This window comes from Pseudophryne corroboree, chromosome 10 (genome assembly GCF_028390025.1).
Source record: "Pseudophryne corroboree isolate aPseCor3 chromosome 10, aPseCor3.hap2, whole genome shotgun sequence".
Taxonomy (NCBI): domain Eukaryota; kingdom Metazoa; phylum Chordata; class Amphibia; order Anura; family Myobatrachidae; genus Pseudophryne; species Pseudophryne corroboree.
In genome coordinates, this window is record NC_086453.1 from 268,035,316 (window position 1) to 268,052,753 (window position 17,438).

Consider the following 17,438-nt stretch of genomic DNA (forward strand, 5'->3'; position numbering starts at 1 on the left):
ATATGCCCCAGTGCCAGATATCCCCCCCCCAGTGCCAGATATTCCCCCCAGTGCCATATATGCCCCAGTGCCAGATATCCCCCCCCCCAGTGCCAGATATTCCCCCCAGTGCCATATATGCCCCAGTGCCAGATATCCCCCCCCCAGTGCCAGATATTCCCCCCAGTGCCATATATGCCCCCCGTGCCATATATGCCCCCAGTGCCAGATATCCCCCCCAGTGCCATATATGCCCCCAGTGCCAGATATTCCCCCCCAGTGCCATATATGCCCCAGTGCCAGATATCCCCCCCCCAGTGCCAGATATGCTCCCAGTGCCAGATATTCCCCCCAGTGCCAGAAATGCCCCAGTGCCAGATATTCCTCCCTCCCCCCCGTGCCATATATGCCCCCAGTGCCAGATATTTACCCCCCCCCCGCCGTCGCTTTTTGGAGGGACACGGAGGGCACAGCTCGTCTCTCCTGTGTCCCTCCTGCTGCATCATCTCCGGCGGCCGCGGGTCTAATAGGGGGAAGTGCCGGATCGTGAGCCAATTAGAGCTCACGGACGGCACTTCCCCCTATTAGACCCGCGGCCGCCGGAGATGATGCAGCAGGAGGGACACAGGGAGGCGCGCTGTGTGCCCTCCGTGTCCCTCCAAAAAGCGGCGGAGGGAAGGAGACTGCAGACTGACATGCGGACGCTCGTCCGCATGTCAGTCTGCAGTAAATCAGTGGCGCCCCCGCAGCCCCTCGCCCCCAAGCCACCGCGTGGACTGCGGGGGCAGTAGTTACGCCACTGCCTCATATATGTATACATAAAAGCATACATATATAACATACTTATTAACCATTAATTTCAAACTGTACAGCATAGCTACAGTAGTTTTTGGCTATCTATCTATCTATCTATCTATCTATCTATCTATCTATCTATCTATCTATCGCTCTCTGTCTGCCTGTCTGTCTGCATCTGTCTAATAAAGTCATTAACTTTTAAATATTTCAAAGTTAAACCTCCATTATGCCTAAAATACAAGTAGCCCAATGTGAAAAGGCTTTTTGTAACATTTAAAGGTGTGTATTTATACTGTAGAATATATGCAGGGCCGTAACTAGGGGGGGTCTAAGGGGTCACGTGCCCCGGGCGCCGGAGTTGAGGGGGTGCCGAGAACACTGCCTGGCACTGGGCACCGGTAGCTGCGTCCACCAGCCGCCTTGCAAGGTAACGGTCCCCCCTCCCCCCTCACAGCCTGCCTTGTGTGGAAGGGAGACGGCTAATCTGACCATAGTGATCTGCGTACGTGGATGGGGGGACATGGTGTGAGCAGAGCGGGAGCTGACCGGGATAGTGCCTGATGCCGCTGCCACTGAGAGAGAGTGAAGTGGACCGGGGGTACGTAGTGTGAGCAGAGCGGGAGCTGACGGGGATGGTGCCTGATGCCGCTGCCACTGAGAGAGAGTGAAGTGGACCGGGGGTACGTAGTGTGAGCAGAGCGGGAGCTGACGGGGATGGTGCCTGATGCCGCTGCCACTGAGAGAGAGTGAAGTGGACCCTGCTTCACTCTCAGTGGCAGCGGCATCAGGCAGCATCCCCGTCAGCTCCCCCTCTGCTCACACTACGTACCCCCGGTCCACTTCACTCTCTCTCAGTGGCAGCAGCATCAAGTACTATCCCGGTCACATATTGTACACTGCTGACACGTAGCTGATGCGTGTAATGACTGCTGGGGGTATATTTAAAAGTCAATTTTTTTAATCGATTTTAGATCGATTTAAATCGATGTTGGGTTTACAGTGTTTAAACACACATTTATTGTTTATATTTTTTAATTGTTAGTAAATGCTTGTTTTACCCCTGGAAGCCCAACATCCCTTTTGAAGCCCAACATCGATTAAGACCGGTTTTTAAATGATCTGAAATCGATTTTCAATCGACCTGTATGAAATATACCCCCTAGCCTCAGGTGAGACCGGCCACACTTTTATAATGTGCTTCTAATATGTGTTGCTGTTCTTGTTTGTACCTCTACAGTTGTTGAGTTTCTGTGAGTGTGACATGCATTAGTGCAGTTGCTAAGTACTGTAGCTAGGGATGGACATCTAATGACGATGGCTCACACCATCGATGTTTTTGTTTTGTTGGTAGTAGTTTTACCACTTGATGGCAACTTTCCGATGTTTGTCGCCATCAAATGGTAATGAGTCAATGTTCACCATTTTTAAATAGTGTCAGTCACAGCTGTGTATATACTACTGCCGCACACAGGCCCTGATTTGGATTTTACACAGACCTGATGGATTACATAAGGATCCGATAGTGGGTGAACTGCGCCTGTGCGGAATGAGTCCTGTGATCGCGTTTACAGTGCACGACAGACGCAGCATGATTAGGGCGGGAAGAGGGGGTGCCTACCAGCATTACAAAAATGTGTGTGTGTGTGAGGGGGGTGGGGGTGGGGGGGCGCCGCCGAATGGCTTCCTTGCCCCGGGTGCCAACAATCCTAGTTTCGGCCCTGATATATGTCAGTGCTTTTGCTAAAGGAAGTCTACCTCTACTATTCTTTAATTTAGCTACAAATTCTAGAAAGTAGGATTTTATCTGCAGTTTGTATGCCCAAAATATACTATATATTGATTTCAAAATTTGTTAGTGACAGCCATAAGATATAGCCAGTGTCACACATCAGGATATATCCATTATAGATTACATTTGTTAGTGACAGCCATAAGATATAGCCAGTGTCACACATCAGGATATATCCATTATAGATTACATTTGTTAGTGACAGCCATAAGATATAGCCAGTGTCACACATCAGGATATATCCATTATAGATTACATTTGTTAGTGATAGCCATAAGATATAGCCAGTGTCACACATCAGGATATATTGATTATAGTTTACCTGCTGGGAGTTAACTGTAAACTAGTTATGTCAGATGCAAATTATGGTAGATCAAGCAGCCTTAAGACTCTATGAGGTCCAAGTGGATTTGGAATAATTTGAGCCTGAATGTACTATATATAGGTATAGACTGATGCAAGAAAAAGTATGTTTGTGTTCATTTCTTCACCTCAAGGATGCCCATGGATGAAAAGCGCAAGTACATTTGACTCCACATGCTTTTGGTTATGCCAATTCTAGCTGATAATGCATACGGTACGCTAGACCTAGAAACGTGACATACAGTACAGATGTGTCCGCTTACATCTAGCCTCCTGGCTTGTTAAACAACCCTTCTAGTCACACTATGCCATGGAGTGACTTGGTAGCTCAGAGCGTCTTTTCGTGTGACTTTCCTTTAAAATGTATCTGATTCGCAAATAGGATACACAAGCAGCTTATACTGATTAAAATGTTATGCAACATGCCTATATTCCTTGTGCGACTGCAGCTGTATCTGCATATGAAATGCTATGCTACAGTGTTTTCCTAGAAAACACTGTAACATAGCATTTCTTTTGCAGATACAGCTGCAGACATACAGAGTATAGGCATGTCGCATATCATGTTAATCAGCAGAGTCTTCTTATATGTCTTATTCACATAGCGATGCATTTTCAGCAAAACAGAGGCCCGATGCTAACAGAGTTGCACGGGACCTGTCAGCTCACTCACACCAGGCATCTGCCGCTATGTGGTGTATTGAGGCAAGATGTATGAGGACACATCTGTATTACATTATTACTGTAAGAGTGTAAGTAATGGAGAGTTGTAATGGAAAAGACCTGCATGTGCTACAGTACAAAGTACGGGTTGGCAAATGGTGCATGACAATGAAGGTCATCGGCCAAGATGGGGCCTTATTCAGTATGGATCTGCCGATTTCCTGTCCAGTGGGCATGCACAGGGCCTGTTCTGCGTGTGCGTGGGCAGAGCAATGCGATTGCATCACATTGATGTGAATGCCTCTGCCTGATTGACAGACAGAGGAGTTTGCTTACAGCGGCGCAGCATTGCATTGTGGGGGTGTGGAATAAAAAATAGGGGCAGGGCCTGGCCATTTTTGGGCGGGGGGGGGGGGGGGGGGTGATGTCACAAGCAGCCACTGCAACAGATCAAAGCTGGCTATATTGGAATTCATTTCATTCTACTCAAATTTTTTGAATGGGGCCAAACACACTATATAATGATTGATCAAAATTAGGTGAATTCATTGGCCAACAATTATATTATCATGTGTGGAGACCTATAGACCATGGACTTCATTCAGTTTCAATGCATTCCACTGGGATATGTAACAGAAACAGCACTTACAAATGCATCCAATATATACACAATAGCAATAACACAAGATATAACATTAAGAATCAATTGTTCATTAAGTTACTGTAATTTGTTTCTGTTTTTAGTTTCAATGTGCTCCTGGATGAATGTTTTGCTACTCCATTACCACTGATGACAACTACCGCTAGTGACAAGTTTGTCCTCCTGGCTGGGTATGACTTATGTGAAAAGTTTACTAAAAAAAATTACTTCTTTCATTTAGATTGGTATGATATTTAAAGGGGCAATGCTTTTTCTGCACCCATGTTCCTTCAGCCCCAGGTGTCTTCTTCAGGCTCCAATTGCAGTCCGTTGTCCTTCTGGTTACTTTAACATGAGTCATCTGCAAACAAAACAGTTAAAGGGACAATCCAGAAAGAGCAACCCATGAATGACTACACTGAAAATCAGCTGTTCAGTACCACCCTGAACTAGAGAGTTTTTATTTATCATTTATGCAATACATTTTTCATATTTACAATTTGCTTAGCTTAAAGAATACACTGACAAAGGAGAGCTTTCAGGGTGGAAAATAGTATTGTTCAGAAACATTCTGGAAATGAATGTCTTTTGCAGCTAAAATTGGTTTATATCGATATCTTCTTTAAAATGTGTTCACTCTCCTCTTGTACAGGTGTACTACTGCAAACAGGACTACAGTACTTCTAAATGGGTTTGGAAAATCAGCTGAGTTTATGTTTGATACATTCCGGTTCTTGCAATACAGCAGTCAACAAATATCCACCATCTACCTTCACTGCAGCACAAGGCTCTGCCAGCCTGACACATGCACCACATTGCTACAGGTACGGTAGGTGTTTACATGTGTAATGTTCACAAAGAAAAAGAAACCACAATGACAGAAGCAATGGTCTGAAAAACTAGTTTGGAGTCCAGAAGGTTCTTACTTGAAGCTTGAATCATTTTAAGCAAAATTATTTGAACTAGTTAAAGTTATACAAGGAACGTGGAATCACAAGAAATTCTTGTTGTTTGGAAGTTTGAATACTTTTCTCAAGATTGCATTTGACGTCCATCCTGCATATATGATGTATTGTAAAATCTTCCTTGAACAAGCTTGACTTATATGTAAGTGCTCAGTGTGCATCTTCCAAGAGCACAATCAATGTTTAACATTGGTGCCCATACACTTGTGTGATGCCCCGCAGCGCGACATCGCGGGGCATCGCACCGGCAGTTCAGGTGCAATTAAATCACACCTGAACTGCCAAGGTGAATACCATGCGATCTTGCGATAGAGCGCATGGTAATCACGTGATGGGCATGTCACCGCCAAGTGGGAGCGGCCTCCGTCCGCTCCCGGCGGGTGCCCATCGCGCATCGCATGTGTTTTTAAAAACACATGCAATCGCACTGCAATTCGATAAATTTTGAGAAAAGCATTTCAGGGAGATTGTGAAAGCAAAACCTATGCGCAGCAAATGATCCCAAAATAAGTTACATATAGTAGTGCGGAAAACGACATAGTTCATCTAAACTGTAATGTGACATGATTTTATTTTTATCATAGGCGTGATTGTGCATTACAAATATAATGCGTCTTAAATATCCCTCACTAATGATCTCCCTTCCACCAGGTCCATGCAATTCATCACGCTTCCCCTGTAATGCAGCACCCATCCTTGGGCACGCAGCCACTCATGTAGCCATCAGGGTGCTGGAGCGTGGGGGTGATTTTCTTATATTGTAGCACGCATCCTCCTTATTATTTTTCCCAGTGTTGGACAGAAAGTGTTGGGGTCTTCACTGTATTGTGCACACCAAGCCATAGCTCAGCGAGATTGTTACACTCTTCAGGGAATCAGAGAGATCACCATTATTTCACATCTCTCTGACATTCAAGCTATCAGAAATTAGCCAAAAACACATGTTAAGGTTACAGGGGTTGGGACTGAAATGTAGAGATGAGCGCCGGAAATTTTTCGGGTTTTGTGTTTTGGTTTTGGGTTCGGTTCCGCGGCCGTGTTTTGGGTTCGACCGCGTTTTGGCAAAACCTCACCGAATTTTTTTTGTCGGATTCGGGTGTGTTTTGGATTCGGGTGTTTTTTTCAAAAAACCCTAAAAAACAGCTTAAATCATAGAATTTGGGGGTCATTTTGATCCCAAAGTATTATTAACCTCAAAAACCATAATTTCCACTCATTTTCAGTCTATTCTGAATACCTCACACCTCACAATATTATTTTTAGTCCTAAAATTTGCACCGAGGTCGCTGTGTGAGTAAGATAAGCGACCCTAGTGGCCGACACAAACACCGGGCCCATCTAGGAGTGGCACTGCAGTGTCACGCAGGATGTCCCTTCCAAAAAACCCTCCCCAAACAGCACATGACGCAAAGAAAAAAAGAGGCGCAATGAGGTAGGTGTGTGAGTAAGATAAGCGACCCTAGTGGCCGACACAAACACCGGGCCCATCTAGGAGTGGCACTGCAGTGTCACGCAGGATGTCCCTTCCAAAAAACCCTCCCCAAACAGCACATGACGCAAAGAAAAAAAGAGGCGCAATGAGGTAGCTGACTGTGTGAGTAAGATAAGCGACCCTAGTGGCCGACACAAACACCGGGCCCATCTAGGAGTGGCACTGCAGTGTCACGCAGGATGTCCCTTCCAAAAAACCCTCCCCAAACAGCACATGACGCAAAGAAAAAAAGAGGCGCAATGAGGTAGCTGACTGTGTGAGTAAGATAAGCGACCCTAGTGGCCGACACAAACACCGGGCCCATCTAGGAGTGGCACTGCAGTGTCACGCAGGATGGCCCTTCCAAAAAACCCTCCCCAAACAGCACATGACGCAAAGAAAAATAAAAGAAAAAAGAGGTGCAAGATGGAATTGTCCTTGGGCCCTCCCACCCACCCTTATGTTGTATAAACAAAACAGGACATGCACACTTTAACCAACCCATCATTTCAGTGACAGGGTCTGCCACACGACTGTGACTGATATGACGGGTTGGTTTGGACCCCCCCCAAAAAAGAAGCAATTAATCTCTCCTTGCACAAACTGGCTCTACAGAGGCAAGATGTCCACCTCATCATCATCCTCCGATATATCACCGTGTACATCCCCCTCCTCACAGATTATCAATTCGTCCCCACTGGAATCCACCATCTCAGCTCCCTGTGTACTTTGTGGAGGCAATTGCTGCTGGTCAATGTCTCCGCGGAGGAATTGATTATAATTCATTTTAATGAACATCATCTTCTCCACATTTTCTGGATGTAACCTCGTACGCCGATTGCTGACAAGGTGAGCGGCGGCACTAAACACTCTTTCGGAGTACACACTTGTGGGAGGGCAACTTAGGTAGAATAAAGCCAGTTTGTGCAAGGGCCTCCAAATTGCCTCTTTTTCCTGCCAGTATAAGTACGGACTGTGTGACGTGCCTACTTGGATGCGGTCACTCATATAATCCTCCACCATTCTTTCAATGGTGAGAGAATCATATGCAGTGACAGTAGACGACATGTCCGTAATCGTTGTCAGGTCCTTCAGTCCGGACCAGATGTCAGCATCAGCAGTCGCTCCAGACTGCCCTGCATCACCGCCAGCGGGTGGGCTCGGAATTCTGAGCCTTTTCCTCGCACCCCCAGTTGCGGGAGAATGTGAAGGAGGAGATGTTGACAGGTCGCGTTCCGCTTGACTTGACAATTTTCTCACCAGCAGGTCTTTCAACCCCAGCAGACTTGTGTCTGCCGGAAAGAGAGATCCAAGGTAGGCTTTAAATCTACAATTGAAACAAAGAATATAAACCTTCCTAGTGCATATAGCGCAAGAGCATATATCAAAGCAAAACAACAGGAAAGAATAAAATATGTACGTCCCTGTTTTAAAACCGTAGAATCAGATTTTTCATTCTCAGATTCTCCGAATAGACGATGTTCAATGTAGATGTCACAACCAGGGATATGAAAATAAAGAGCATAGAGACCAATGTGTAGTATTCAACACTAAAATTTGTTTCAATCCCAAATTTTCTTAAGATCAATATAGATGAATGGCTATTTAAATAGAGAGCGTACCCCAAAACTCACAAAGGAGAGTGGCGTACAGGACACATCAAGGTATCTTTTTAAAATCTGTGAATTTGTATATATAGCGTACCCAGACTCACACTTGGTGATGCGGAATGAATCCTATAAAGGTATCTTTTGGTTAATCTTCCTTTTTCTTATTCTTATTTCTTAACCGTGGATCATTGAGTGGATCTCAAATTACCTCAATTTGATATGGAAAAAGAACAAAAGGAAGACCAATGTGTAGTATATATAATAACCACGTTCTCGTGGTGAAAAGGTAATATTGCAAACACACCAGACAATCCTTTCAAAAAATGGAATTCTTCAAAAGATAGCGTACCCCAACTTACACTTGAAAATGTAAGATGAATCCTATAGAGGTATCTTTTAGTGAGTCTACTCCCCCATATGTAGGAAATGGCACATAGTAAAGCAGATATCTTTATGAAGATGTAGTAATTATAGATATGGAGCGTACCCCAACTCACGCTGTGTAATATAAGGTGAATCCCATAAAGGTATCTTTTTAAACAGCCTCTCCTCCCGATGTGAATGAAACCAGCACACGTGATAGAAGAAAATAGAGAAGTATCTTTACAGATATATGATGATCTCCATATAAAGCGTACCCTGACTCACGTATATAAGTGAGGTGATGTTCCCATAAAGGTATCTTTATGTCATATATCCCAAATTTCACGTCCACACCACGATTTTTCTTAAAAGACTGGTTTTAATTCGGCTATATAAAACTTTCCACCAACTCCGCCGCGGAGTGTACAGAAATACAAAAAAATAAAATAAAAAATATTTTTTAGCCCTTAAACGAGACTAATTGCCAATTTAAAAAGTTAAGACATAAAAAAGATCAAAATTTCATCCAAGTTAAAAAAGGATAATTACTCACACTCCCAGATGTGTATTCAATCAACGCGTTTCGGTCATAACAACCTTTATCAAGATGAACTGGAGTGTACTGGGGTGAGATATTTATGGGACAAGTATCCAATCATAGTTCACAGGAAATGACATCATTCAATTAATTGTTAGGAAGACAAACAATATGCAAATCATAGTTTGCTATTATTCAGCATGAACAACTAACATAATAAAACAGAAGGTTGGCTCCATTGACATGATTTTCTTCACATATACCTGAAAAATACACAAACAAAGTAAAGTCCGGTTGCATTGCGTCAGAGTCCGGTGGCCGGAAGTTCCGGTCACTCAAAGGAAGCTGGGAAATGTAGTTTTCTTAGTGTCCATTATTGTGGTTCGGGCACTCGGTATGCGCGGCTAGCCGGGAGATGTAGTTTCATATATCTTAATTTTGTAGTTCCACGTGAATCCCGGAAGTGACGGGTCACGGCTTGGTATGCGCGGCTGGCCGGGAGATGTAGTTTCATACATCTTGATTTTGTAGTTCTACGTGAATCCCGGAAGTGACGGGTCACGGCTTATCCGGAAGTGACTGGTCATGTGGTCGATCATACCGAGGCCTCAACAATAGGATTATGGGAAATGTAGTTTGCTACGAGTAAACACAGCGCTGTTAATTCAAACTATCAAAATGAATATAGAGCTTGTAAAATGAATGAATATGTATAAAATCAAACTTAAACAATATTGTTTTTATTTCTAACACAGAAATGTTTCATATATAGGCAAAAATTATTTTCTCCATTATTTATGTCTGGAATGAATTTCAATAAAACTGACCGGCTTCCAAGGGCTATAAAAACCACTTTAATTCGAAATCACTGTTAAGACCATTTGGGTCTAGAGTGTTGTAGTTGTAAATACAGCTCATTTCAGTTTTAGCCAGAGCACATGCTATATTTTTATTTCTTAATGATGCTATAACATGTTTAATGCCGAAAAAACCTGTGATCTCAGAAACCGAACAGTTGTGCACATTCTTAAAATGTAAAGACAAAGAATGTGTGACAAGACCTTTTTTTATATTTCGGATGTGCTCTCCTATTCTGATTTTAAGGGCACGAGATGTTCTACCAATGTAAAATAAATTGCATTTACATCTGATGGCATATACCACATTTTTTGTGTCACAGGTTATAAACTCTTTGATATCAATAACGATATTATTGATAGTAATGCTTGTAATTTTACTGGTACCCTGGCTCTTAATGTTCTTACAGCCGGTGCAACCTCCACATCTAAAAAAACCTTTTGACAAGATTTTTGCTGTAGACAAAGAAGTGGGAAGTGCACTGGTGACTAATTTGTTTTTCAAATTAGGGGCTCTCCGATAAATATGAACCGGTTTTTCTGGTATAAGTGAACCTATTATGGGATCCTTTTTTATAAGATTCCAATGTTTTTTAAACACATGTTCTATGGATCTGTATTGAGAGTTGAATTCTGTAATGAAAGCCCAATCATATTTATCGTTTTTCACAACTGGTTGGGTTCTATTTGCTAAAAGATCTTTCCTATCTACCCTATTGGTCTTTTCCGTGGCCTCTTCGATTTTTTCTTTACTATATCCACAAGTTTTAAATTTTTGAACTAGTTCTTGAGCTTGATTCTGGAAAGACACTTCACTGCTACAATTTCTCTTGAGTCTTTTTAATTGACTCACAGGAATAGAATTAATTGAGGGATGTACAAAACTCCCTTAATATAGTCTCATCCCCTCTCCATACAAAGAAGATATCATCTATATAGCGTGTGTAGGACACCAAGTTCCCCCCGAGTACATGACTAGACCAGATGGCTTTGGTCTCCCACAACCCCATAAAGAGGTTCGCGTAACTCGGGGCGAACTTGGTGCCCATAGCAGGGGAGTTTTGTACATCCCTCAATTCAAATGATAGAAACATCAAACTCACTTTTGAAATGAGTCAAAAAACCATCAATTTTTTAGACATCACAGTCTACATCGAAGACCAACAAGTCCATACAAAGACTTTTGCCAAACCCACTGATTGTGGCACATATATCGCAGCGACGAGCTGCCACCATGAGAATTGGCTTAATTCTATTCCTGTGAGTCAATTAAAAAGACTCAAGAGAAATTGTAGCAGTGAAGTGTCTTTCCAGAATCAAGCTCAAGAACTAGTTCAAAAATTTAAAACTTGTGGATATAGTAAAGAAAAAATCGAAGAGGCCACGGAAAAGACCAATAGGGTAGATAGGAAAGATCTTTTAGCAAATAGAACCCAACCAGTTGTGAAAAACGATAAATATGATTGGGCTTTCATTACAGAATTCAACTCTCAATACAGATCCATAGAACATGTGTTTAAAAAACATTGGAATCTTATAAAAAAGGATCCCATAATAGGTTCACTTATACCAGAAAAACCGGTTCATATTTATCGGAGAGCCCCTAATTTGAAAAACAAATTAGTCACCAGTGCACTTCCCACTTCTTTGTCTACAGCAAAAACCTTGTCAAAAGGTTTTTTTAGATGTGGAGGTTGCACCGGCTGTAAGAACATTAAGAGCCAGGGTACCAGTAAAATTACAAGCATTACTATCAATAATATCGTTATTGATATCAAAGAGTTTATAACCTGTGACACAAAAAATGTGGTATATGCCATCAGATGTAAATGCAATTTATTTTACATTGGTAGAACATCTCGTGCCCTTAAAATCAGAATAGGAGAGCACATCCGAAATATAAAAAAAGGTCTTGTCACACATTCTTTGTCTTTACATTTTAAGAATGTGCACAACTGTTCGGTTTCTGAGATCACAGGTTTTTTCGGCATTAAACATGTTATAGCATCATAAAGAAATAAAAATATAGCATGTGCTCTGGCTAAAACTGAAATGAGCTGTATTTACAACTACAACACTCTAGACCCAAATGGTCTTAACAGTGATTTCGAATTAAAGTGGTTTTTATAGCCCTTGGAAGCCGGTCAGTTTTATTGAAATTCATTCCAGACATAAATAATGGAGAAAATAATTTTTGCCTATATATGAAACATTTCTGTGTTAGAAATAAAAACAATATTGTTTAAGTTTGATTTTACACATATTCATTCATTTTACAAGCTCTATATTCATTTTGATAGTTTGAATTAACAGCGCTGTGTTTACTCGTAGCAAACTACATTTCCCATAATCCTATTGTTGAGGCCTCGGTATGATCGACCACATGACCAGTCACTTCCGGATAAGCCGTGACCCGTCACTTCCGGGATTCACGTAGAACTACAAAATCAAGATGTATGAAACTACATCTCCCGGCCAGCCGCGCATACCAAGCCGTGACCCGTCACTTCCGGGATTCACGTGGAACTACAAAATTAAGATATATGAAACTACATCTCCCGGCTAGCCGCGCATACCGAGTGCCCGAACCACAATAATGGACACTAAGAAAACTACATTTCCCAGCTTCCTTTGAGTGACCGGAACTTCCGGCCACCGGACTCTGACGCAATGCAACCGGACTTTACTTTGTTTGTGTATTTTTCAGGTATATGTGAAGAAAATCATGTCAATGGAGCCAGCCTTCTGTTTTATTATGTTAGTTGTTCATGCTGAATAATAGCAAACTATGATTTGCATATTGTTTGTCTTCCTAACAATTAATTGAATGATGTCATTTCCTGTGAACTATGATTGGATACTTGTCCCATAAATATCTCACCCCAGTACACTCCAGTTCATCTTGATAAAGGTTGTTATGACCGAAACGCGTTGATTGAATACACATCTGGGAGTGTGAGTAATTATCCTTTTTTAACTTGGATGAAATTTTGATCTTTTTTATGTCTTAACTTTTTAAATTGGCAATTAGTCTCGTTTAAGGGCTAAAAAATATTTTTTATTTTATTTTTTTGTATTTCTGTACACTCCGCGGCGGAGTTGGTGGAAAGTTTTATATAGCCGAATTAAAACCAGTCTTTTAAGAAAAATCGTGGTGTGGACGTGAAATTTGGGATATATGACATAAAGATACCTTTATGGGAACATCACCTCACTTATATACGTGAGTCAGGGTACGCTTTATATGGAGATCATCATATATCTGTAAAGATACTTCTCTATTTTCTTCTATCACGTGTGCTGGTTTCATTCACATCGGGAGGAGAGGCTGTTTAAAAAGATACCTTTATGGGATTCACCTTATATTACACAGCGTGAGTTGGGGTACGCTCCATATCTATAATTACTACATCTTCATAAAGATATCTGCTTTACTATGTGCCATTTCCTACATATGGGGGAGTAGACTCACTAAAAGATACCTCTATAGGATTCATCTTACATTTTCAAGTGTAAGTTGGGGTACGCTATCTTTTGAAGAATTCCATTTTTTGAAAGGATTGTCTGGTGTGTTTGCAATATTACCTTTTCACCACGAGAATGTGGTTATTATATATACTACACATTGGTCTTCCTTTTGTTCTTTTTCCATATCAAATTGAGGTAATTTGAGATCCACTCAATGATCCACGGTTAAGAAATAAGAATAAGAAAAAGGAAGATTAACCAAAAGATACCTTTATAGGATTCATTCCGCATCACCAAGTGTGAGTCTGGGTACGCTATATATACAAATTCACAGATTTTAAAAAGATACCTTGATGTGTCCTGTACGCCACTCTCCTTTGTGAGTTTTGGGGTACGCTCTCTATTTAAATAGCCATTCATCTATATTGATCTTAAGAAAATTTGGGATTGAAACAAATTTTAGTGTTGAATACTACACATTGGTCTCTATGCTCTTTATTTTCATATCCCTGGTTGTGACATCTACATTGAACATCGTCTATTCGGAGAATCTGAGAATGAAAAATCTGATTCTACGGTTTTAAAACAGGGACGTACATATTTTATTCTTTTCTGTTGTTTTGCTTTGATATATGCTCTTGCGCTATATGCACTAGGAAGGTTTATATTCTTTGTTTCAATTGTGTATGTGAAATGTGGTGACATTTATTTTAAATCTTCAAGTGCAACAGCAGCATTGCGCCATTTAGGTACACTATCCTTCTTCCATTTTTTCGATAAAAGGCTTTAAATCTAGGATCGAGCACGGTGGCCAAAATGTAGTGCTCTGATTTCAACAGATTGACCACCCGTGAATCCTTGTTAAGCGAATTAAGGGCTCCATCCACAAGTCCCACATGCCTAGCGGAATCGCTCCGTGTTAGCTCCTCCTTCAATGTCTCCAGCTTCTTCTGCAAAAGCCTGATGAGGGGAATGACCTGACTCAGGCTGGTAGTGTCTGAACTGACTTCACGTGTGGCAAGTTCAAAGGGCATCAGAACCTTGCACAACGTTGAAATCATTCTCCACTGCGCTTGAGACAGGTGCATTCCACCTCCTATATCGTGCTCAATTGTATAGGCTTGAATGGCCTTTTGCTGCTCCTCCAACCTCTGAAGCATATAGAGGGTTGAATTCCACCTCGTTACCACTTCTTGCTTCAGATGATGGCAGGGCAGGTTCAGTAGTTTTTGGTGGTGCTCCAGTCTTCTGTACGTGGTGCCTGTACGCCGAAAGTGTCCCGCAATTCTTCTGGCCACCGACAGCATCTCTTGCACGCCCCTGTCGTTTTTTTAAAAATTCTGCACCACCAAATTCAAGGTATGTGCAAAACATGGGACGTGCTGGAATTTGCCCATATTTAATGCACACACAATATTGCTGGCGTTGTCCGATGCCACAAATCCACAGGAGAGTCCAATTGGGGTAAGCCATTCCGTGATGATCTTCCTCAGTTGCCGTAAGAGGTTTTCAGCTGTGTGCGTATTCTGGAAAGCGGTGATACAAAGCGTAGCCTGCCTAGGAAAGAGTTGGCGTTTGCGAGATGCTGCTACTGGTGCCGCCGCTGCTGTTCTTGCGGCGGGAGTCCATACATCTACCCAGTGGGCTGTCACAGTCATATAGTCCTGACCCTGCCCTGCTCCACTTGTCCACATGTCCGTGGTTAAGTGGACATTGGGTACAACTGCATTTTTTAGGACACTGGTGAGTCTTTTTCTGACGTCCGTGTACATTCTCGGTATTGCCTGCCTAGAGAAGTGGAACCTAGATGGTATTTGGTAACGGGGGCACACTGCCTCAATAAATTGTCTAGTTCCCTGTGAACTAACGGCGGATACCGGACGCACGTCTAACACCAACATAGTTGTCAAGGCCTCAGTTATCCGCTTTGCAGCAGGATGACTGCTGTGATATTTCATCTTCCTCGCAAAGGACTGTTGAACAGTCAATTGCTTACTGGAAGTAGTACAAGTGGGCTTACGACTTCCCCTCTGGGATGACCATCGACTCCCAGCAGCAACAACAGCAGCGCCAGCAGCAGTAGGCATTACACGCAAGGATGCATCGGAGGAATCCCAGGCAGGAGAGGAATCATCAGAATTGCCAGTGACATGGCCTGCAGGACTATTGGCATTCCTGGGGAAGGAGGAAATTGACACTGAGGGAGTTGGTGGGGTGGTTTGCGTGAGCTTGGTTACAAGAGGAAGGGATTTACTGGTCAGTGGACTGCTTCCGCTGTCGGCCAAAGTTTTTGAACTTGTCACTGACTTATTATGAATGCGCTGCAGGTGACGTATAAGGGAGGATGTTCCGAGGTGGTTAACGTCCTTACCCCTACTTATTACAGCTTGACAAAGGGAACACACGGCTTGACAAATGTTGTCCGTATTTCTGGTGAAATACTTCCACACCGAAGAGCTGATTTTTTTGGTATTTTCACCAGGCATGTCAACTGCCATATTCCTCCCACGGACAACAGGTGTCTCCCCGGGTGCCTAACTTAAACAAACCACCTCACCATCAGAATCCTCCTGGTCAATTTCCTCCCCAGCGCCAGCAACACCCATATCCTCCTCATCCTGGTGTACTTCAACACTGACATCTTCAATCTGACTATCAGGAACTGGACTGCGGGTGCTCCTTCCAGCACTTGCAGGGGGCGTGCAAATGGTGGAAGGCGCATGCTCTTCACATCCAGTGTTGGGAAGGTCAGGCATCGCAACCGACACAATTGGACTCTCCTTGTGGATTTGGGATTTCGAAGAACGCACAGTTCTTTGCTGTGCTTTTTCCAGCTTGAGTCTTTTCATTTTTCTAGCGAGAGGCTGAGTGCTTCCATCCTCATGTGAAGCTGAACCACTAGCCATGAACATAGGCCAGGGCCTCAGCCGTTCCTTGCCACTCCGTGTGGTAAATGGCATATTGGCAAGTTTACGCTTCTCTTCCGACAATTTTATTTTAGGTTTTGGAGTCCTTTTTTTACTGATATTTGGTGTTTTGGATTTGACATGCTCTGTACTATGACATTGGGCATCGGCCTTGGCAGACGACGTTGCTGGCATTTCATCGTCTCGGCCATGACTAGTGGCAGCAGCTTCAGCACGAGGTGGAAGTGGATCTTGATCTTTCCCTAATTTTGGAACCTCAACATTTTTGTTCTCCATATTTTAATAGGCACAACTAAAAGGCACCTCAGGTAAACAATGGAGATGGATGGATACTAGTATACAATTTTATGGACGGACTGCCGAGTGCCGACACAGAGGTAGCTACAGCCGTGGACTACCGTACTGTGTCTGCTGCTAATATAGACTGGTTGATAAAGAGATGTAGTATGTATGTATAAAGAAGAAAGAAAAAAAACCCACGGGTAGGTGGTATACAATTATGGACGGACTGCCGAGTGCCGACACAGAGGTAGCTACAGCCGTGGACTACCGTACTGTACTGTGTCTGCTGCTAATATAGACTGGATGATAATGAGATGTAGTATGTATAAAGAAGAAAGAAAAAAAAACCACGGGTAGGTGGTATACAATTATGGATGGACTGCCGAGTGCCGACACAGAGGTAGCTATAGCCGTGGACTACCGTACTGTACTGTGTCTGCTGCTAATATAGACTGGATGATAATGAGATGTAGTGTGTATAAAGAAGAAAGAAAAAAAACCCACGGGTAGGTGGTATACAATTATGGACGGACTGCCGAGTGCCGACACAGAGGTAGCTACAGCCGTGGACTACCGTACTGTACTGTGTCTGCTGCTAATATAGACTGGATGATAATGAGATGTAGTATGTATAAAGAAGAAAGAAAAAAAAACCACGGGTAGGTGGTATACAATTATGGACGGACTGCCGAGTGCCGACACAGAGGTAGCTACAGCCGTGGACT

The 17,438-nt window shown here is 42.8% G+C and overlaps 1 protein-coding gene across 1 annotated transcript in view; it reads left to right on the top strand.

Moving 5' to 3' along the window:
* LOC134965509 (zona pellucida-like domain-containing protein 1) overlaps positions 1-17,438 on the top strand; it is a 52,949-nt gene that overhangs the window by 17,480 nt on the left and 18,031 nt on the right. The window contains exons 6-7 of the mRNA XM_063941904.1: positions 4,337-4,423; positions 4,885-5,056. Coding sequence (XP_063797974.1) covers positions 4,337-4,423; positions 4,885-5,056 — 259 coding nt within the window. The remainder of the gene's footprint in view (positions 1-4,336; positions 4,424-4,884; positions 5,057-17,438) is intronic.